At 36.4% G+C, this 24601-nt stretch overlaps 1 protein-coding gene across 1 annotated transcript in view; it reads left to right on the top strand.

The window, feature by feature from the left end:
• Window positions 1-24601, top strand: part of LOC128642623 (fer-1-like protein 4) — a 210947-nt gene that overhangs the window by 165952 nt on the left and 20394 nt on the right. The window contains exons 29-33 of the mRNA XM_053695431.1: window positions 3240-3394; window positions 11777-11955; window positions 14668-14753; window positions 18902-19000; window positions 19718-19959. Of these exons, the coding sequence (XP_053551406.1) occupies window positions 3240-3394; window positions 11777-11955; window positions 14668-14753; window positions 18902-19000; window positions 19718-19959 (761 nt within the window). The remainder of the gene's footprint in view (window positions 1-3239; window positions 3395-11776; window positions 11956-14667; window positions 14754-18901; window positions 19001-19717; window positions 19960-24601) is intronic.

Genomic DNA, 24601 nt, shown 5'->3' with positions numbered 1-24601 from the left:
CCCACGTATGTTAACAAACCTCTAGATCAGTGGTTCTCAACCAAAGTGACCTCAAGGCCCGGTAAATTTTAGCTAGACATGTCCGGGGCCCAGTAGTTTATTTATATATGTATTTATATATACATATATATATATATATATATATATATATATATATATATATATATATATATATATATATATATATAGTGAGCAGCAGGGACGGGCTGATCAGCCAGGCAAATAAGACCTGGGCCGAGGGACCAGCAAGTAGGGGGGCCCACAAATGGTATCTCCACGGATCCTGGTGCATTCCTGAAGCTGGAGTTTTCAGTTGCCCTATCAGTAACTAAGCAAATAAGTGTGGGTTTAGTGGGGGCCCTGGCAGGGGTCTGTCGCTGTGAGGGTCATGGAGTGTGGGGTCTGGCCCTGGAGGTTGGGTGCCCTTTCTCTGGCCCTTAATGTTGGGGGTCCTGGCTCTGTAGGATGAGGAGCCTGTTAGGGGCAGGGCAGGAAGGCTACCATGTACATTTGCATACCATTTAATACATTTTGGTCAGTGTGAGACAGTGTTCCTGGGGCCTTGATTGGTCTCACTCTGCACCTGGTTTGCAGTGGGGTAAGAGTGTGCAGTGGGGGCATGACAGGTCAGGGCCCACCAGCAGGGCTATCACGGCCCGGTACTGGGCCACGGCCCGGCTGTTGAGAAACCAGGCTCTAGATTGTCCCCAGTGGCTATTTAAAAAAAGGTGCAATTTAAAAGACTGATTGGAAATAGCTGTGAAAAAGTGCTACAAGTGCATGGAAAGCCCTTCTAAGCATTAACCCCTACCGGGAATTTCAGAGAAAAAATTGCCCAAAGTACCAGAGAAGTTTTGCTATCACTCCGTTTAAACAGAAATAGAGCTTTTGATTTACCTATACAAACTATATATATATATATTAAAGTAAACTACCAATGGTATTGATCTAGGCCCATTTTGGTATATTTTATGCCACTATTTGGCCAACAGATAAGTTCACATAAACTTTAAGTTTCTCACTGAAATTATTTACACACAACTACTGCAGTCATATGACAAATGGTTATAAAAGCGTCTCTGGGATCCTCCTTGTTCAGAAATAGCAGACATGCATGGCTTTGCCATTGCTTTTTGGCAATTAGAATGCCACTAATTGCAGCAGCACACCTTACTTGAAATTCATGGCAGTGAAGGAGTTAATCAATTAGCTGGTAAGGTTAATGTTTGATGCAGAGTAGAGATTACCCTCCCAACTGACCTCCAACTCCCTGATCCCTCCCAACAGCTCTCTTCCCTCACCCCACACTGGTCATCACCAGCTTAGTTACTGGCAGAAGGTCAGAAGGCTTCTTTTCATATGCAGGGGGGGGGGGGGGGTCTGCCCTTCCTGCTTTCTTAGCCCCTTCCAGTGGGTGTCCCAGCATATCCTCATCAACAGTGCTAAACTGGAAGCTTCTAAGTAAGTTTTTAAGAGTTTTTTTTTTTTACTGGATTTTAGATCAGTATTTGGGTATATTCTTATTTATAGTAGTGTCTATTACATACAGTTATATGAAAATTGGTGTACACTGTATGGAGTATGCGCACCTTTGAAACACTGTCGGTTTTTCAATTATTTTAAGAGGTAAATTAAAAGAAAAAGGGACAAAATAAACAGTGACAATATATTGCAAAGTTTTCTTTTTTTTACTATATGTACGTAAACATTTTATAGAAAAATCTCTATATGTTTAATGACCATTTAAAGTGAATATATTTTCAAAGCAGTATGATATAAATATAGTCATTTTTCTAGGGGAATTTAATGCTGAATTTGACCTTTTTTGTTGGGAAAATAAGCTTTGTATACAATTGAGTTTTAAGTCAAATTGTTCAATTAGAAAATAATAATGAAAAACATAATAATGACAATGATTATTATATCAGCATAGATAAGTGACAGTATTATTTGGCTATTTGCTACACTATTACATAGATTCACAGAGTTTGAAAAAGTCAGTGAGATTGGATGTATTTTCTATCCTCCGATTATACCATTCTAATCTTAATGGTTAGGGGAATGCAGGATATTGGGAAAATGCTTGTTACACTAAATTATATTCATATTCAAAAAAGGTAATTATGTAAAAAAAAAAAGGCATTTTTGGATCAAGTTTGGATGTTGTTAAAGGGACAGTACACTGTAAAATTGTTTTTCCATAAATGTATTTTAAATGACTTGTTATACCAACTGCAGAGTATAAAATATTTGACAAATTGCATTTTCGGGTTTATTTGTCTATCTGAAGTAGCTGGTTTTGTGCTTTGAAACCACAGCCTATTACTATGGGTTGAGCTTCAGGTAATATCAGATCTCATTATGTTATCACTTTTATGTACACAGACTTGCTTCCTTATCTTATATTTGTCTGGAACACCAAAGCTCAATACATAGAGAGAACAATGGAAAATTATCATTTTATTACTTAACTATCATGCCCCCCACTGAGGGTGTAATCTATTCTGCTGGCTGTGTTTACTTAGGCTATTCAATAGCGTATACGCCAGTATCAAAACTTTCAGTATAGGTTGGGAAACCACAAGCTAAATCAGCTATTTCAAATGCTGAAATATGAGTAAAGGAGCTACTTGCAACCAATTTAATACACTCTAGCAGGTAAAAAGGATCATTGGGAATAATTTAAAGGGGAGAAAGTTTTTGGGTGAACTGTCCCTTTAAAACCTAACCCTTGAGTACGCACTTTGTAAAAACTCTCCATAGACTCTGATGGCCAACATGGATAACAGAATTAACATTTTGATAGTGGATAATTACTTTTCATATCACTTATATAGTGCATATCACTTGTATACTGCATATCACTTGTATAGCACATACCATTTGCATAGTGCATATCACTTGTATGGAGCATATCCCTTGTATAGTGCATATCACTTGTATAGTGCATATCACTTGTATAGTGCATATCACTTGTATAGTGCATACCAATTGTATAGCGCATATCACTTGTATAGCAAATACCAATTGTATAGTGCATATCACTTGTATGGTGCATATCACTTGTATAGCGCATATCACTTGTATGGTGCATATCACTTGTATGGTGCATATAACTTGTATGGTGCATATCACTTGTATGGTACATATCAGTCGTATAGCGCATATCACTTATATAGTGCTATATGATTATACTATAATTTATTTTCTGACCTTTTTTTTTTTTTTTTTTTAAACAGAGATGGTTATAATAAATGGCGAGATGCATTTAAACCCTCACAAATCCTTAGCAGTTTGTGTAAAAAGCACACCTTGCCTAGCCCAGAATACAGAAGTGAAGAAATCAAGGTGAACAACAAAATATTTAGGATACCAAATGAAGCGTTTCCTGAAGGTAAGACCTAGTTACTCAAAGTAGATGCCAACCTGACCAAGCCATCTTAATGCTGAATTAACTGTTTTCTTTGTCTCATAAGAGGTATCAGGTTATCAAAATCCCTGTATTACACTGTAGGGGTGGTATAATTTGAAACTCAGTGGGTTCCATTTATTCAGCTGCAGTAGCACACACATTTCTCCTCCTCCCTCTCAGCTCTCTCATGCTCTCTATGTAGGGCAGGCTACATCTATCAAGTTCTATCCAGGACACAACAAGCCCACAGGATATTAAATATTAGGTATTCATTCATACAGCCTATGCAGATAAGGTACTGTGTCTGACACTGTGTTCATGTTGTATGTGTCTGATTTACCTGAGAGTTCGTCTCCGGCTTGCTCCTCCGTCCACGCCTCACGGTCCTCCACACACACACACACACAGCGGGACAGCAGCTGACAGCTCCTCCTAGCCACGGCACACACTAAATCCCAGCAGCTCAGGTCCAGCTCCTGTACTGACTCTGTCTCTCTTCTTCCCGCCTGAACTTCAAGTCTGTGTCGGGCGGCGCAACGTCACTCAGCAGCAACCCAGCAGGCACGCCTCCCGGTAGTGCTGATGCTGATTGGCTGTGTGACTTAGCTCCACCATGGAGGCGGTTTTGAGAACCGCCTCCATTAGAGCCTGTATGGGGCCCGGCGAGTCACCACTGGGTGGCACTAAAGTGAAACTATATTCAGATCCATGTTGCGCAATTTATGGAGGGCAGCGGACCGGCTCACTGCCTCCTAATTGCGCAACATGAACGCTGAATTTAATTTGGCAGCACTAGCACAGTATAAAATATGATGTGGGTAATCGCGGGGGGATGGGGGGTGTACCCTTGGGGGTGGTGGTGGCTCACAAAAACATATTTTTATTTTTTAAATAAACATTATTTAAAATCTTTCTTCTGTGATTGGACAGGGGAGACTGCCTCCCCTGCCTCCTATTACTGCACGTCACTGAGCTGCACGTTCACCTCAGTGCGAGCCTGAAACCCTAGTTAAGTAGCTGCGGTATTAAGACCACTGCTCCTTAACCTCTCCACCATCTAAAGTATGTTAGATTTCAGTCATCTCCGTCTGACTGGGACGTTTGACAGCCAATTATGCGTGAGCAGGCTGCAGCATTGCACAAGCAGTGGCTTGTGCAATGTTAAATGTGGGCAGCAATCGCTTCTCGCTTGCTACGAGGCTGGAGTATGAGGTTCATGATAGCAAACTTCGTCCACCCAGCCCTTGATAAATGAAGCCCAGTGACTCTTCCATTTGTATACTCTGCAATTGTAATCTATTGTAAGCTATTTCTCTGGCACTGCTTTCTTGTGCCTTTTGTGCTTGTATTAAATTGAGTAAAGATGATACAATTTAGGATAAACATGCTGGTACTGTTGTCTCATTTACTTAGCTTCTTGGGGGCGGGGGGAATTGGCAAACTTTTTCTGTAAAGGGCCAGATAGTAAATATTTTAGCCTTTTTATGCCAGGAGGCAAAATTAAAGAATTTATGTAGAAATTTAACAGGAGAGAAAACCAATTTTCCCAAATTTTTAATTGGCGAAATTCAAAATATATGGCAAATTAGTGAGCTACACAGAAACCTACTTTGCATGTAGCCTCATTTTGATTATTTATTTTTGTGAAGAAATGGTGAGATTCTGTTTTTGATTTTCTAATTTTTCTGTCATTGCTTTCCTTTGAGTTTGGAATATTGTGTCAATGTATAAAAATTATAGTGCCCCAAGCAGCAGTACAAATTATTGAGAATGACACATTTGGTCTCAGGCACACAAATACTCAATGTTGCCATTGTATAATGAAAGCAACCATAGATAATATATAATTGAATAAGAGTGGCTGTGTTACAAAACAAACTTTATTGAAGAACACTGATATTTAAATGTCATATAATTTTCACATTTCAAAATATTCTTCTTATTCTTCAAGCATTTAAAAATGTAAAACAAAATAATGTAGCTCTCTGACTGTAAAACACAGGTGGCATGCCGACCCGGATCTAGAACATTACTAAGGACATTTCAACAGTCAGTTTCAAAAATCCATTCCAACAGTCCACAGTAAATAATCACCAATAGGAGAATTGTTTGTGAAAGCATCAAAATTAGAGATGTGCATTCGGGATTTGGACAAATACAAATTCATCTGAATTTGCATTCATTGAGTAGTTTGATATACGAACAGCAGACTACCTTATTGGACAAAACGAATGAAAAATTAATGATTGCTTGACGAAATTGATTAGTTCTTTCGTTCCTGACATTTGCTGCCAATAAAAGGTGCATGAATGAGTGGAAGGAGTTATATTGTTGGTTTAATAAGCTCATTTGTTTGTAATTATGTAAAGGGTGGTCTTACCATTTATTTGTCCATCGTCCCCTGACTAATCCTGCTATAGTATTACTAAATGCTGGATCTAGTCAAACAGGAGTTTCATGTTCTTTTAATATTTAAAAAGAGGTTATTTTAATTGTTCAAATCCTATAATATAAGGTTGTTGTTAACATTAATTATCCATATTAGCTGGTCCCAATTGAAATAACAGTAAATAATCTCAATCTATTATTCATCTGAATTGAATGCCTACATGGATGAAATGCGGCCGAACCAAAAGTTTAAAAAATCCGAAACAAATCTTTTGGACTAAACAAATTGTTTGCCCTTTTAATAAGAATCCTCTTTTAGTAGACAAACATAAAATGCTTGATTCTGTAATTTGCATTGTGTATTAGTGACCCTTGTACTATAAACAATATCCTATATTATTTTGTTTGTAACAATCTTGGTACTTCCCATTAATGTCTGCCATGATGTTGTTTATATATTCATCTTTAAACATAAACCATTCCATGAGATATCAAATAGCACCTGTCAGTAGATGTAACCTTTTTCTGAAAATACTCCAGGTAACTGTCTGACACCTATCTTTACATCAGTCCATGGAACTAAACTAAATACAGTTATAGCTCAAATACTGTAACTTGACATTTTTTTTAATTTTTATGAAATACCTAACTAAATCTAGTGATGTTCTCTCACCCCTCACTCAGCTAGATTACGAGTTTTGAGCGCTATAGGGAAATTAACGACCACCACAAAAGCGTAGTTATTTGACCTCCCTATAGCGCTGCTATTACAGGTTTTGTAAAACCCGGCTTGTACGGGCGATATGGTGGCGTTGAGCTCCATACCTCACCCAAATACAAGCAGTGTTTTGACGTGCTCGTGCACGATTTCCCTATAGACATCAATGGGTAGAGTCAGAAAAAAAAGCCTAACACCTGCAATCGCGGAAACAAAAGATCCGTAACACAGCCCCATTGATGTCTATGGGGAAAGAAAAAGTTACGTTTAACCTAAAACCTTAACATAAAAACCACGTCTAAACACCCCTAATCTGCTGCTCCTAACATCGCCGCAAACCTACATAATGTTATTAACCCCTAATCTGCTGCCCCAAACATCGCCGCCACCTAAATAAAACTATTAATCCCTAATCTGCCGCTCCCGATATCGCCGCCACCTACATTAGTTATTAACCCCTAATCTGCCGCCCCCAATGTCTTCGCCAATATACTAAAGTTATTAACCCTTAAACCTCTGGCCTCACGCATCACTAACACTAAATAAATATATTAACCCCTAAACCTAACCCTAACCCCCCTAACTTAAATATAATTAAAATAAATCTAAATTAAACTTACAATTATTACCAAAATAATTCCTATTTAAAATGAAATACTTACCTGTAAAAAAAACTTAAGCTAGCTACAATATAACCAATAGTTATATTGTAGCTAGCTTAGGTTTTATTTTTATTTCACAGGTAAATTTGTATTTATTTTAACTAGGTAGACTAGTTAGTAAATAGTTATTAACTATTTACTAACTACCTAGTTAAAATAAATACACATTTACCTGTAAAATAAAACCTAACCTGCCTTACACTAAAACGTAACATTACAATAAAATAAAACAAATTAATCAAATACAATTATCTAAATTACAAAAACAAAAAAATAAACACTAAATTACACAAAATAAAAAACGAAATTATCAAAAATAAAAACGAATTACTCCTAATCTAATAGCCCTATCAAAATAAAAAAGCCCACCCAAAATAAAAAACAAAAACCCTAGCCTACACTAAACTGCCAATGGCCCTTAAAAGGGCCTTTTGCGGGGCATTGCTCCCAAAAAATTAGCTCTTTTACCTGTTAAAAAAAATACAAACACCCGGACATCCATCCTCATCCAGCCGGCAGAAGTCTTCATCCAATGTAATGTTAGTTTAAGGCAGGTTAGGTTTTATTTTACAGGTAAATGTATATTTATTTTAACTTGGTAGTTATTAAATAGTTAATAACTATTTACTAACTTGCCTACCTAGTTAAAATAAATACAAACTTACCTGTAAAATAAAAATAAACCTAAGATAGCTACAATATAACTATTAGTTATTTTGTAGCTAGCTTAGGTTTTATTTTATAGGTAAGTACAGGTAGCCCTCAGTTTACGCCGGGGTTAGGTTCCAGAAGAAATGGTTGTAAATCAAAATCATTGTAAATTGAATGGTATAGTATCTCACAAGGAGATAAAAAGGCGCGCTGTTATAAACATATAAGACAAGCAATAAAAATTGAAATATGAGCCCAAACATGTGATGTTCCCACAAATAGTTACTCCGTCTTTATCGAGTGTATCTTACTCGGCCGACGGCTCTGGAAAAATAATGGCAGTCCGTTTGAGTACGGTAATCCTGTTCGTCGATGTTTCTGTGTAGGAAGCTCCTCTTGTTCCCAGAGAGCAGGGATGTAACTGTTTAGAGAAAGAGATGGAGAGGGCGCCACATAGTGTAATATTGTTTCAAAAGGGATAATACAACAAGCAGAGAGGTAATGCGCTTACCAATGACTGTGGTACTGTGCTGTGACCAGTACTATCTCGCCTGCTAGCACTTTAATCAGTGGCTAGTACACTGTCGGATAAGATCCTTCCCGGGGCTTTTCCTTGGGATAGGGAATTGTGCTGTGAGCGTTTCTTGATTCAGCAACTTCGATATATTGTTCAATTAGGTTTTGTTTCGAAAGAGATGCACAACTTCCAAGGTTTAAAAGAATTTTAAAAAGGCTTTATTATAACGCGTTTCTCAACCACCAAGGGTCGTTTCTTCAGATACCAAAGCGAATCATTCGCTTTGGTATCTGAAGAAACGACCCTTGGTGGTTGAGAAACGCGTTATAATAAAGCCTTTTTAAAATTCTTTTAAACCTTGGAAGTTGTGCATCTCTTTCGAAACAAAACCTAATTGAACAATATATCGAAGTTGCTGAATCAAGAAACGCTCACAGCACAATTCCCTATCCCAAGGAAAAGCCCCGGGAAGGATCTTATCCGACAGTGTACTAGCCACTGATTAAAGTGCTAGCAGGCGAGATAGTACTGGTCACAGCACAGTACCACAGTCATTGGTAAGCGCATTACCTCTCTGCTTGTTGTATTATCCCTTTTGAAACAATATTACGCTATGTGGCGCCCTCTCCATCTCTTTCTCATTGTAAATTGAAACCCAGTTTATAATGTAAGTCAATGGGAAGTGAGGGAGTTAGATTCCAGGCCCCTCTCAAAATTTTCATAAGTAACACCTAATACATTATTTTTAAAGCTTTGAAATGAAGACTTTATATGCTAAACAGCATTATAAACCTAATAAAATAATCACACAACACAGAATATATAATTAAACTAAGTTAAATAAACAAAAACATTTGCTAACAGCATTATAAACCTAATAAAACAATCACAGCACAGACTTTACTTGCATTTTTTCTGCAAACAGTTCTTTCTATGCATTCCAATCTGGACTGATTTATAGACAGGAAGATCTTGTTCCTTTGAAATCTGCTTGATAGCTCAGGTCTGGTTAAACTGATTAATTTCAGCTTGCATGGCTTGCATATTTTTGCTGCAACACAAGCGGACAGCTCCACCTACTGGCTATTTTAATCAATGCACTGCTTCTCAATGCTTTTCAATAGCTGTCACATGAAAAAAAAGTTGTTATTCTGGAACGGCGCAAATTGAACCGTTGTAAACCGAGGGCCACCTGTATTTAAAGGTGTTTTAAAAAGGAATTATTTAAGTAATAATTGTAAGTTTAATTTAGATTTATTTTAATTATATTTAAGTTAGGGGGTGTTAGGGTTAGACTTAGGCTTAAGGTTACGTTAGGGTTAGGTTTAGGGGTTAATATATTTATGTAGTGATGTGGGAGGCCAGAGGTTTAAGGGTTAATAGTTTATTTGAGTATATTTCGTTGTGGGGGGCTTGCGGTTTAGTGGTTAATAGGTTTATTATAGCGACAGTATTGGCGGATGGCAGATTAGGGGTTAATAATATTTAAATAGTGTTTGCGATGCGGGAGGGCGACGGTTTAGGGGTCAATAGGTTTATTATAGTAGCGACTATGTCGGGGAGCGGCGGAATAGGGGTTAATAAAATTTTTAAGTGGCGGCGATGTCCGGAGCGGCAGATTAGGGGTTAATATTTTTATTTTAGTATTTGCAATGCGGGAGGGCCTCGGTTTAGGGGTTAATAGGTAGTTTATGGGTGTTAGTGTACTTTGTGACAGTTTAGTTACGAGTTTTAAGGTACAGCTTTGTAGCATAAAACTTATAACTACTGACTTTAGATGGCGGTACGGATCTTGTCATTTTAGGCTCTACCGCTCACTTTTTGACCTCATAGCAAAATTCGTAATACCGGCGCTATGGGAGTCCCATTGAAAAAGGACTTTTTTTAAAGTGCGGTACTGACGTTGCGTGATGGACAAAAAGGTGTGCGGTATACCTATTCTGACAAGACTTATAATAGAGGCATTAGGGAAAAAGCATCGTTATGAAGCATAACGATGCTTTTTCACTCATAATGCAAAACTCGTAATCTAGCTGACTGTGATTTATAACATTAATAACAATAAAATAGCAGATTTGTTTGAAGTGAAAACCCTGCACATCTAAAATCTATTAGACTGTGACAAATACTAGGCTGCAGATAACCATTAAACCTCTTTACCTAGTTGTTACAATTTTATTTACTAAAATTACATTTGTATTTAACAATAGGAGTAAAGTATACAAGCTTTCAGTTTAAGGGACAATTAACACCTTATATTTCTGTTGTTTAACTATAGAACAACACATCAGCCAAGTCTCAACATTTTTAAAACAAATTAACAGTTACTGTCATAGTGTTAGTATAAAGTGTTTTGTTTTGCAGTTGTAAAGCCAAGTAGGGAAAGATATGTAGCAGGGTTAGCCTTGCAAAGTAAGCAGGGTGCATTTCCAGCTCTGTGAATTAGAAAATCCTCTAAATTTTCAGAGCTAAATTACATGAAAGGGAACTCAATAAATAAAGTATATGACTATGTTGTTTTACCACCAGTAGCTAAAGATGTTATATATATCAAGTTATTTACTGTTAAGCTGTACAGATTTAGTTATGTTGAACCCATAACATTTATAAGTTTAGGTATATCCCTAATAATGGTAAATATGACCAGAGTAAAACACCTAGCAAGATCCACAAATTTACCTCAAGAAAAAGTAGTCCAATGCTACGAATGTTGTCATAGTCACACATGACAGACTTCAGAAGCCTAACCCTAACACATATTTGAAACTTATTGGTGTAAACAGAGAATATTTAATAAGGAACTGCAAAACAATTAACATTTCAATACCATAATGGCAGTAGCTAGTCTTGCCTATTCCAGTAAGAAGTCTTGATTGGCTCCTCGGAATAAGACATATGGTTGGTGGAGTTTGGATATTCAAAAGCAATTGCAGCAAAGAGGATTTTATTATTGTAACTTTTTTTTTAAATCACCCACTATGATAATTGTGTGGGAAAACCTTCTAATTGCAATGAGTTCACTTTTACTTTTAATATATAGTTCAAGGATCGGGTAATCCAAATAGAATGATTCTCCAGTTAAACTGTGTATGGGTTCTAGTATACAGATATACACCAGGCCGAAGTTATGGGCTAGATTACAAGTGGCGCAAGTGAAATGTTTTTTTTGCGTGCATCGGAAGTAGCACGTGTTTTACGAGTTGAAAGTAAATGCGTTCACTCAAGCACAATTTAATTTAAAGCATGCCGGGATAGCTCTGGTTAACTGTTACACTCAACTAAAAAGTTTACTTCTAGTATAGTTAGCACGCGAGTGGGAGTGATAAATAGCGCTACACTTGAAATCTCGCCCAACGTAAGCTACTGTGTAACTATTCATGAAGGAGGTTGATGATAGTGTCGTCTCATGGAATATTTATCCTTTTCAGAGGCTTTTCTAAAAGACAAGGACAATCAGGAAGATGAAGGGTTATCTGATTGTGATGATTACAAGGCCTTGTATGTTCTGCAGCACTGGGATGAGATGCCAGAGTATGGGTGCAGATTGGTACCAGAGCACGTGGAAGTGAGAACACTTCACAACTCAGAAAACCCAGGACTTGGGCAGGTAATGACATCCCCTGGTACTTTTATTGTCAATTAAATGGTTATTATCATAAGAACTGGCTCTGTCTATTTGCTGGGGTTTTTATTCATTGGTACTGAGACTTGCCATACTTATGAATAGTCTTTCAACACTGTAGATCCACTGATCTCTAACACCAGAATATATTTACAATACATTCATAACATATATATAAACAACATATACAGGGAGTGCAGAATTATTAGGCAAGTTGTATTTTTGAGGATTAATTTTATTATTGAACAACCATGTTCTCAATGAACCCAAAAAACTCATTAATATCAAAGCTAAATAGTTTTGGAAGTAGTTTTTAGTTATAGCTATTTTAGGGGGATATCTGTGTGTGCAGGTGACTATTACTGTGCATAATTATTAGGCAACTTAACAAAAAACAAATATATACCCATTTCAATTATTTATTTTTACCAGTGAAACCAATATAACATCTCAACATTCACAAATATACATTTCTGACATTCAAAAACAAAAAACAAAACAAATCAGTGACCAATATAGCCACCTTTCTTTGCAAGGACACTCAAAAGCCTGCCATCCATGGATTCTGTCAGTGTTTTGATCTGTTCACCATCAACATTGCGTGCAGCAGCAACCACAGCCTCCCAGACACTGTTCAGAGAGGTGTACTGTTTTCCCTCCTTGTAAATCTCACATTTGATGATGGACCACAGGTTCTCAATGGGGTTCAGATCAGGTGAACAAGGAGGCCATGTCATTAGATTTTCTTCTTTTATACCCTTTCTTGCCAGCCACGCTGTGGAGTACTTGGACGCGTGTGATGGAGCATTGTCCTGCATGAAAATCATGTTTTTCTTGAAGGATGCAGACTTCTTCCTGTACCACTGCTTGAAGAAGGTGTCTTCCAGAAACTGGCAGTAGGACTGGGAGTTGAGCTTGACTCCATCCTCAACCCGAAAAGGCCCCACAAGCTCATCTTTGATGATACCAGCCCAAACCAGTACTCCACCTCCACCTTGCTGGCGTCTGAGTCGGACTGGAGCTCTCTGCCCTTTACCAATCCAGCCACGGGCCCATCCATCTGGCCCATCAAGACTCACTCTCATTTCATCAGTCCATAAAACCTTAGAAAAATCAGTCTTGAGATATTTCTTGGCCCAGTCTTGACGTTTCAGCTTGTGTGTCTTGTTCAGTGGTGGTCGTCTTTCAGCCTTTCTTACCATGGCCATGTCTCTGAGTATTGCACACCTTGTGCTTTTGGGCACTCCAGTGATGTTGCAGCTCTGAAATATGGCCAAACTGGTGGCAAGTGGCATCTTGGCAGCTGCACGCTTGACTTTTCTCAGTTCATGGGCAGTTATTTTGCGCCTTGGTTTTTCCACACGCTTCTTGCGACCCTGTTGACTATTTTGAATGAAACGCTTGATTGTTCGATGATCACGCTTCAGAAGCTTTGCAATTTTAAGAGTGCTGCATCCCTCTGCAAGATATCTCACTATTTTTGACTTTTCTGAGCCTGTCAAGTCCTTCTTTTGACCCATTTTGCCAAAGGAAAGGAAGTTGCCTAATAATTATGCACACCTGATATAGGGTGTTGATGTCATTAGACCACACCCCTTCTCATTACAGAGATGCACATCACCTAATATGCTTAATTGGTAGTAGGCTTTCGAGCCTATACAGCTTGGAGTAAGACAACATGCATAAAGAGGATGATGTGGTCAAAATACTCATTTGCCTAATAATTCTGCACTCCCTGTATACTTAAAAAGCTATTTTGTATGATATCACTGTAGTTATAGATACACTTGTTCAGTAATGTACATAAACGCATAGTTTACAAGTTCTGATTATAAATATATCATCTTCAATGTGTAACCCTCTGAATCACAACCATGTTTAGATGAATCTCTTTGCTTTATACTGCACTTTACTCCCTATTGTGTGAGAACTAAAAGTAAAATGCTCAGATATCTCATAAACTTCATTAATAATTGTCCCTCGTTCCATTTGAGTGCTGAAAGATTAAAATACATTTACTAGAAGATCCATAGATCCCCCTCCCACAGAATTCTCATTTCCTTAAATCCAGTGGGCTTTTGACTAAAACATTGTTATAGCTCATAACTCATTATAGGAAAAAATCTGTGTGGTTTGAAAAAAACAAAGCAAAATAACATTTAAATATGGAACCCAGTCTACTGAAATGACATTGACTTCGCTTCAGGGGAAGCTAAGATTTTACAATGGGTAAAATAGAATGTTGCATTCAGAAATAATTTACAACCAGTTACAATTCTAGCAGTAGGAAAAGATCTCTTAGTTTCTAGTTTAACATTCTTATAGACTATAGCTGATATATCATTTCTGATGTGAATTTGTGGTTTAAGTATTGAACATATGCTGTTTGAAACAATTATATTTCTTCAAATGTGCTATTTTTCTAATGAGGAAGGAAAAACACATTGGGTATTCTCACATGGAGTAGTTTTAACCTGCCTTGTTCTTCCATGAAATATTCTGTATGCACAAATGATTGAGACAGTGCAGAAGCAATTATTTATCATAGATTGTAATTAACTTTGTCTAATAAATAGGTTCAACTTTTTTACTAGGTTTGCTGTCTAATGGTTGATAAGTGTTCTGTTTCTTATTTAAAACCTTGTGGTGTTCAGCATATTCATCATAGTGTGATCCAAATGTAACCCTGCATTCTAGGGCTCCCTTCACATGTGGATTGATATGTTCCCAACTGATGTGCCAGCTCCTCCTCCTGTAAACATCAAACCACGTGCACCAATCAGGTAAACATCACATTAAAGTTATTGGTTGGGCTCCAGAAAAACATTATATTTACTTTGGGGCAATGGTAATTCGTTTTCTCAATGCCATAACAGACAGTTTTGACTTACATACTTTGTTACTTTTACCAGAACTTCTTTTAGTATACTGTACATTACTTTTACTAATTAATTGTAATGAATGTCCACATTTCAAGAAAACACAAAGGGCTAGATTACAAGTGAGGCGCAACCTTCCGTTCCCTCACATTGGGGCAAAAAAAAAAAGCTTAGGAAAAGCTGGCGTTAAAATATGCGCAAACCTAAAAAGTGGCACAAAACTTATCAAAGATATGTCACAGTACAGTAACACTCATATTAGCACTTTCTGATTAAAATTATTGCTTAAAAATATTGCGTTAAAATGTTATAAGGACGCAAAGTTATGAGATGTGAGGTGTTTTAAAAAAAAAAATGGGCAGAGAGTGATTTTACATAGGAATCCATAGGAACACATGTATAATTATATTTATTAATATAAGTATATGTGTATGTATTTCTATACATATGTATTTATATGTCTATATATGTATTTGCATACATATATACACATATACGGTAAATACAGATATACACATTTGTATAGAAATACATACATATATCTCAATGCAATCCTATGCTCGGGTTAGCACAAGCTAGCTGCAGTTAAATTTCAAGTTCAAAATGAGACTCCATTAAAGTCTATGGTGATTGAGAAAATGTGATCACAACTTTGCGGTTTTATTTTCTTTACCGAAAAGTTGCAACCGCAAAGGTATTAAAAGCTATGATGGAATCTCAGTACTTTTTAAAAAAAAAAAAAGTTTACTAACTTACACCTAGATTACAAGTTTTGCGCTATAGAGGGTGTGAAAAGAACGCAACAAAAAGTTGCGTTATTTCACCTTCCATATCGCTGCCATTAAAAGTTTCATCGCCGACAATATAATAAAGCTATTAACCCCTATTCCCACGCACCACATCATCGCTGACACTATAATAAAGTTATTAACCCCTATTTCCCCGCAGTCCAACATCGCCAACACTATAATAAAGTTATTAACCCCTATTCCGCCACTCCCCGACATAGCCGACACTATAATAAAGTTATTAACCCCTATTCCGTTGCTCCTCGACATCGCCACCTCTAATAAAAGTTATTAACCCCTAAACCTCTGGCCTCCCACATCACCGCAACTAAATAAACATATTAACCCCTAAACCGCCAACCCTTCACATCACAAAATCTAAATTAAACTATTAACCCCTAAACCTAACAACCCCCTAACTTTATATTAAAATTACAATATCCCTATCTTAAAATAAATAAAACCTGTGAAATTTAAAAAAACTAAGTTTAAACTAACAATTAATCTAACATAACTATTATACTAAAATTAAAATAACTACCAATAAAATAAACTAAATTACACATTAAAAAACCTAACTCTACTAACAAAATTTAAGTCTAAAATTACAAAAAATACTAAATTACTAAAAATAACAAACAAAATTATAAAAATAAAAACCAATTCACCTAATCTAATAACCCTATAAAAATAAAAAAGACCCCAGAATAAAAAAAAACCTAGCCTACAATAAACTACCAATAGCCCTTAAAAGGGCCTTATGTAGGTCATTGCCCTAAAGAAATCAACTCTTTTACCTGAAAAAAAAAAATACAAAGACCCCCCAACAGTAAAACCCATCACCCAGTCAACCCCCCAAAATAAAAAAACCTAACTCTAACAACAACCTAAGCTACCCATTGCCCTGAAATGGGCATTTGTATGGGCATTGCCCTTAAAAAGGGCATTCAGCTCTTAATAAAGCCCAAACCCACCCAAAAAGATTTAAAAAAAAAATATACACTAACCCCCGAAGATCCACTCACAGTTTCTGAAGTCCAGACATCCAGGCGTTGAGAAGTTTTCATCCAGGCGGTGAGGTCTTCATCTATCCAGGCGGCATCTTCTATCTTCATCCAAGCGGCATCTACTATCTTCGGCATCTACTATCTTCATCCAGGCGGCGTCTTCTATCTTCATCCCGGCGGCGTGGAGCGGGTCCATCCTTGAAGACATCCGGCGCGGAGCATCCTCTTCATACAGTCACTGCTGTACACTGAATCTTCAATGCAACGGAGCCTTTTCAAAATGGCGTCCCTTGCATTCCTATTGGCTGATTTGATTTTTCAAATCAGCCAATAGGATGAGAGCTACTGAAATTCTATTGGCTATTCAAATCAGCTAATAGAATTTCAGTAGCTGTCATCCTATTGGCTGATTTGAACAGCCAAGAGAATTTTAGTAGCTCTCATCCTTTTGGCTGATTTGAATTTCAAAACTCAAATCAGCCAAAAGGAATGCAAGGGCCTCTCTTGCATTGAAGATTCAGTGTACGGGGGTGACCGTATGAAGAGGACGCTCCACGCTGGATGTCTTCAAAGATGAATATGCCGCCTGGATCAAAAGAGAAGACGCTGCCTGGATGGATGAAGACCTCGCCACCGGGATGAAAACTTCTTGCCGTCTGGATGTCCGGACTTCAGAAACTGTGAGTGGATTTTCGGGGGTTAGTATTAGGTTTTTTAAAAATCTTTTTGGGTGGGTTTATTTTTTCAAAAAGGTTTTGGGCTTTATGTAAAAAGAGCTGAATGCCCTTTTCAGGGCAATGTAAAAGAGCTGAATGCCCTTTTAAGGGCAATGTCCATACAAATGCCCTTTTCAGGGCAATGGGTAGCTTAGGTTTTTTTTTTTTTTTAGGTTTTTTACTTTGGGGGGTTGGTTGGGTGGTGGGTTTTACTGTTGGGTTTTTTGTATTTTTTTCAGGTAAAAGAGCTGATTTCTTTAGGGCAATGCCCTACAAAACCTTTTAAGGACTATTGGTAGTTTATTGTAGGCTAGGGTTTTTTATTTTGGGGGGGGCTTTTTATTTTTATAGGGCTATTAGATTAGGTGTAATTGTTTTATGTTTGATAATTTCGTTTGTTATTTTTTGTAATTTAGTGTTTGTTATTTTTCGTAATTTAGTATTTTTTATTACTTGTAATTTTAGACTTAAATATTTTTAGCAGTGTTAGGTTTTTTAATGTGTAATTTAGTTTATTTAATTGATAGTTATTTTAATTTTAGTATAATAGTTTAGTATAATATTTACGTTAGGATAATTATTAGTTTAAACTAAGTTTTTTTTTAATTTCACAGTTGAGTTTTTCTTTATTTAATATAGGGATATTGTAATTTTAATATAAAGTTAGGGGGTTGTTAGATTTAGGGGTTAATAGTTTAATTTAGTTTTTGCAATGTGGGGGGCTGGCAGTTTAGGGGTTTATAGGTTTATTTAGTGGCAGTGATGTGGGAGGCAAGAGGTTTAAGGGTTAATAACTTTTATTAGTGGCGGCGACGTCGGGGAGCAGCGGAATAGGGGTTAATAGCTTTATTATAGTGGCGGTGGTGTTGGGGAGTGGCGGAATAGGGGTTAATAAGTTTTATATAGTGTTTGCGATGCGGGAGGGTGGCGGAATAGGGCTTAATAGCTTTATTATATTGGCGGAGATGTGGCTGGACAGCAGATTAGGGGTTAATAAGTTTTAAATAGTGTATGCGATGCGGGAGGGCCTCAGTTTAGGGGTTAACAGGTAGTTTATGGATGTTAGTGTACTTTGTAACAGTTTAGTTATGAGTTTTGAGAACATTTTTGTCATAAAACTCCTACTACTGGTCTCAGATGGCGGTATGGATTGTGTCGGTATAGGCTGGAACGCAAGCATTTTAGCCTCACCACATAACCTGTAATACCGGCGCTAATGCTTGCGGTACAGCTATACCGACACGACTCATAAAGGCTGAGTTACTGTTTTTACACTGGAATGGCCATTTTTTCAGCATTAAAACCATAACGCACAACTCGTAATCTAGCTGTCTATTTCTTTTTATGAATCATAACTGAAGCTGTATGTTGTACACAATGCTGATCATTAATATGCTTGCGTGCAATTTCTTTTAAAGAAACCAGCAGGGAAAACATTATTAATAATAAATGTTAATTTATTTGTTTAGCATACCACACCAATTATTAATCTTCTGAATATTTTGGTGACATTCAGTTGTATTTTTGTGTGATCTCTCTAGCTATGAGCTTCGTCTTATCATTTGGAATACAGATGATGTTATTTTAGATGATGTAAATCCATTTACTGGGGCGCCATCAAGTGATATCTATGTCAAAGGGTATGTATATTATTTATTTTTAAACATTTTATAATTTTATTTTAGGTTTAATTGACTTGTGATGTGTTGAGAGCCTGGGTATCATTATTTCTAATGATTTATTCTATAGCAACAGTTTAAAACTTATTCTTCTACTTGGGAATAGTTTATAATTTATTTTGTTTTATAAAATGAATATTTTAATATAAGCTAGTGTACCATCTACAACCAATATCAGTTTATCTATGTGTTGGTGCATTGCCTATGGGGAAAAAGTATAAAACTGCAGTTCTCAAGTAGAGAACCTATTCGCCTGCATTTGCCACTTGCATTGCTTAACGAAATTTAGGATTGCACAACAGCTCTCTTGTGCTATTCCACTACCTGCTCTCGTGCAACCAGTCATGCAAGAGCAGGGCTTAATTTATTTTGGTAGAGAGAATAACTAGCAGGAACTGTTTTTTTTAAATTTGTGTTTGCGGCACAGCAATTTTGCAGCATGATAAATTCTCCCCAATATCTTCTTCAACAAAATGGATTGCTGATGACCCACTTCTACAAACTGAAGTTCTCTAACATTTCAGTGAAGACATGGATGGAGAAACACGTATTTAAATAACATAAATATTGAATAAATGGCTGCACCTAGTCTCATATTTATGAGACATTAACAATATTCATGCTTTCTCTTTATATGTATGATTTGCCTATATAGTTACATATATGTTTGATTTGCAGATGGATAAGGGGTTTAGAAAATGACAAGCAAGAGACTGATGTGCATTTTAACTCCTTGACCGGTGAAGGAAACTTCAACTGGAGGTTTGTATTTCGGTTCGACTATCTTCCCACCGAAAAAGAGATCACATACAAAAAGAAAGAGTCAATCTTTTCACTGGAGGAGTCAGAATTCAGAGAACCAGCTGTGCTTTCTCTCCAAGTGTGGGATTATGATCGGATATCTGCCAATGATTTTCTAGGTATGTTTGCTGAATTTTCTAGGTATGTTTGATGAATGTATTTTTTTATTTATATATATATAGATATATAGATATATATACATACATTCAAATCTACAGTATATCTGTAATATATATATATATATATATATATATATATATATATAGTAAAGAATGGGGATGCAGATGCACCAGGATTTCCAAAGTTACCTTTAATGTAACGTTTCAGGGTGTTACCCCCCTTCATCAGACAATACAAAATAAAAATGTGTTATTTTGTATTGTCTGACGAAGGGGGTAACACCCCAAAACGTTACATTAAAGGTAACTTTGGAAATCCTGGGGAGTGCATCCCCATTCTTTACTACTATCAATACGATGGAAGCACCCTGGGTGGATGAAATGTTAACCGTGAGTGCTGGCCTGCCTGCTGTCTATATATATATATATATATATATATATATATATATATATATATATATATGTATATATATATATTCACAAAAGTAGAGATATTGAGCCTCTCCTGTCCAGCACTAGCCAATCCCTAAAAAATATAATGGAATAAGCAATTCTAAAGTGACAACCCTATAGAAGCATAAAGAAATAGTAAATATCAAAAACATCAAACAATTGCTGCAAACAGGTAGCATTAAAAGGAGATATTTATTGGAAAAACCATGAGAGTAAATTTAAGCAACCTGAAGGGTACTCAAAACAATTTCGATCATAGTGCACTATGAAATTATCCTACCAGCTGGAAACAAAAACAAAATATTGAAAATAATAAAACTAAAACAATATTAGAACTAAGTACTTAGAATAACCAAAAAGAAAAAACCCTGTTTAAAACCACAGGTAATAAAGTCCCAGTAGGTAGTATCAAGAGAGTTCCTAGCAGATCAATCATAAATATTGTAGCAGCCTGCAAAAAAGGTTACATTATCTTTCGTGTAATTCAGAGATTCATAAAAGGGTATTCAAGTATGATGCAAGATATGATCCACACTTCACTTGCAGACACTTTTAACTAACAATTCCACCTTCGCGGTAAGTATTAACCAGTTCTTGGCTATCAGCAATACTTGATATTGTTAGAAAAACAAACTCCGCTGTAGCGGTAAATGATGTTTACCAATGTTGGTACAAGTGGCAAATACTGTGTCTGAAAATGTCTCCCGCCGTAGCGGTTATACTTGCGTTGTTTGAGAGTCCCACTATCGCGGTGCCGCACCTCCAGGGGTGCTCCTCTCGTACTTCTTAGTAACCTTATTTTGCAGTTGATATCTCAAATAATTCCGCCAGAAATCTTTGTCTCATGGAGTTCCAAAACAAACACTCCAGCCAGCTACGCGCGTTTCACCCCTAAGGCTATGGGGCTTCTTCCGGCTCCAAATTCAATCAGTATCTTATAGGTGTGTTTGGTGTACCTTTAAAAGAAACATCACAGAGGAAAACTCCTCCCTTCCTTGAAGCCTTTGACAATTCAATGTTATTCTTGGGGTAAAATGGTAACTGTGTTTGAACTAAGAGTAAAGAATTGTATCAATCTTATTTTATACATATTTATGTATCAAACAAACAATTTTTTGTATATACAAAGTACAGCTACGGATTTGTAAAAAGTACCGTAGTTAAATAATAATTACAAAATAAATATGCTCCCCTGTAATGCAGCACTGATCGATGCTAATGTTTGAAAATCCACAATAATAACAATCTTGTCCTGTCATAAGTAGAACTTGCTTTCATAACTTACAAATGACTATATTATTTTCAAATATAACAAGTTTTATCCAATAGCCACTAGTTTTCCTATTCTTCTTAAATTAGAATCAAAATTATATAATAGTTAATACAAATAAATAAAAATAAGTTTATCTTAAAGGGCTTTGACATGGATTATTCGTCTACTTCCTTTTCCCATTTAAAGATAGATTGCACTCTCATGCAGCAACCTCATTCGCCTAGAAAGCATGCATAATTAATTTCCTCATTCATGCCTTGGGGGGCAAGGGCTTTTAAATTGAATATCCATTTGCATTCATTCTGTAAAAGTTTTTTGTCCAGATCACCACCACGCTCTCTAAGATCAATTTTTTGCAGACCCCTGAATTTTAATTCATGCTTATTACTATTATGAAAATAGAAGAAATGTCGGGCTACACTGCTAGTGTCAATCAATTTGTTCTTTATATCTCTCTTATGCTCTTTAATTCTTTCTTTGAGCTCTCTATACGTTTTTCCTACGTAATAACAGGGACAATTACAGTACACTAAGTATACTACTCCTACGCTTACACAGTTTATGTGCCCTTGGATGTACCATTGTTTGCCAAATTTATCGATGAATTTATTTCCAGTACTCATATTTGGACACACTGAACATTTAGAACACTTAAAATTGCCATCTTTACTTTTATATTGTGACAGCCAAGTTTCAGATTTATTCATATGAAAATGCCTTCTGACTAATTTATCCTTGAGATTGGGGGCTTTCTTTGCTGTCATTTGAGGAACACTGCCTATTTGTTTTGCTATATTGTTGTCTAAAGTTAGGATATGCCAATGTTTTAGTAATATTGTCCTAATTTTGGCCCAGGAATCATTATAGACACTAATAAATCTTACTGTGTCTCCCTTTAAATCATCCTTTTGTTTGTACAGTATTTCCTGTCGATCCTTATATCTTGCTTTTGTATATGCCTGTTTTAGACAATTTTGGGAATACCCCCTTTCCTTAAATCTTTTTGGTAAGTCACAAACTTCAATTTTAAATGTTTCAATTTTTGTGCAATTTCTCCTATGTCTGAGATATTGGCCTTGTGGTATATTGAATAGTAGATGAGATGGGTGATGACTATCAGCACGTAATAGTGTGTTGCCAGCAGTAGGTTTCCTATGGGTTGAGGTAGTGATAAATTGATTTACATTACTAATATTCAAGTCTAGAAAGCTTATTTCTGTTTTACTACTAGTATATGTAAATTTCAAATTGAAGGTATTCTGGTTCAAAGCCTCCATAAATTTAAATAATTCTTCCTCAGACCCTTCCCATAGCATTAACGCATCATCTATGAAGCGTATCCATAATCCTATTTTGTCCTTGTATTCACCATCCCAAATCACTTCTTTTTCCCAATACCCAAGGTACAGACATGCGTACATAGGTGCACAGCACGTACCCATGGCTGTACCAAGGATTTGTACATAAATCTTTTGATTAAATATAAAGTAGTTATGTTGCAACAAGAAGTTCAGGAGTGTTAATACAAAATTAGTATGTTCAGAATATTGTTTGCCCCTTTGTTCCAAAAAGTACCGACAAATTTCTACTCCTTTTAAGTGTGGAATTGAAGAGTATAATCCTTCAACATCAATTGTTACTAGGAGTGTATCCTTATGGACTGTTAAGCCCTCTAATTTTTTAAGTACATCAAGTGAATCTTTCACAAAGGATGGCAGATTTTCAAGAAATGGTCTTAGATTGTAATCAACATAATCAGAGATTTTTTCAGTCAGGGACCCCATAACTGAAATTATAGGTCTACCTGGCGGTGGTAACCTCCCCTTATGTAATTTTGGTATGGTATAGAAGGTAGGTATAATTGGGAACTTAACTTTAAGATAGTCAAACTCGTATTTGTTAATGAGACCTTCTTTTAAGGCTGCAGATAATATTTGGTCCAATTCAAGGGAATATTGTTCAGTAGGATCATTTTTGATATTTTTATAGTGGGTTTTATCTTGGACTTGGAGAATACATTCTTTTAAATAGTCTTTTTTGTTCAGGACTACTACATTTCCGCCTTTATCTGACGGCTTAAAGGTAATTTCAGAATTTGTTTGTAGTTCTTTTAATGCTAACATTTGTTTAGTTGATAAATTTGGTTTTATATTTGTATTCTCATGGAACTCCATGAGACAAAGATTTCTGGCGGAATTATTTGAGATAACAACTGCAAAATAAGGTTACTAAGAAGTACGAGAGGAGCACCCCTGGAGGTGCGGCACCGTGATAGTGGGACTCTCAAACAACGCAAGTATAACCGCTACGGCGGGAGACATTTTCAGACACAGTATTTGCCACTTGTACCAACATTGGTAAACATCATTTACCGCTACAGCGGAGTTTGTTTTTCTAACAATATGAAGTATTGCTGATAGCCAAGAACTGGTTAATACTTACCGCGAAGGTGGAATTGTTAGTTAAAAGTGTCTGCAAGTGAAGTGTGGATCATATCTTGCATCATACTTGAATACCCTTTTATGAATCTCTGAATTACACGGAAGATAATGTAACCTTTTTTGCAGGCTGCTACAATATTTATGATTGATCTGCTGGGAACTCTCTTGATACTACCTACTGGGACTTTATTATCTGTGGTTTTAAACAGGGGTTTTTTCTTTTTGGTTATTCGAAGTACTTAGTTTTAATATTGTTTTAGTTTTATTATTTTCAATCTTTTGTTTTTGTTTCCAGCTGGTAGGATAATTTCATAGTGCACTATGATCGGAATTGTTTTGAGTACCCTTCAGGTTGCTTAAATTTACTCTCATGGTTTTTCCAATAAATATCTCCTTTTAATGCTACCTATTTGCAGCAATTGTTTGATGTTTTTGATATTTACTATTTCTTTATGCTTCTATAGGGTTGTCACTT

The sequence above is a fragment of the Bombina bombina genome, chromosome 1 (assembly GCF_027579735.1).
Source record: "Bombina bombina isolate aBomBom1 chromosome 1, aBomBom1.pri, whole genome shotgun sequence".
In the NCBI taxonomy this organism is placed as follows: domain Eukaryota; kingdom Metazoa; phylum Chordata; class Amphibia; order Anura; family Bombinatoridae; genus Bombina; species Bombina bombina.
Note: the sequence above shows the minus strand (reverse complement) of the source record. Positions and strands in the feature narration are given on the sequence as shown.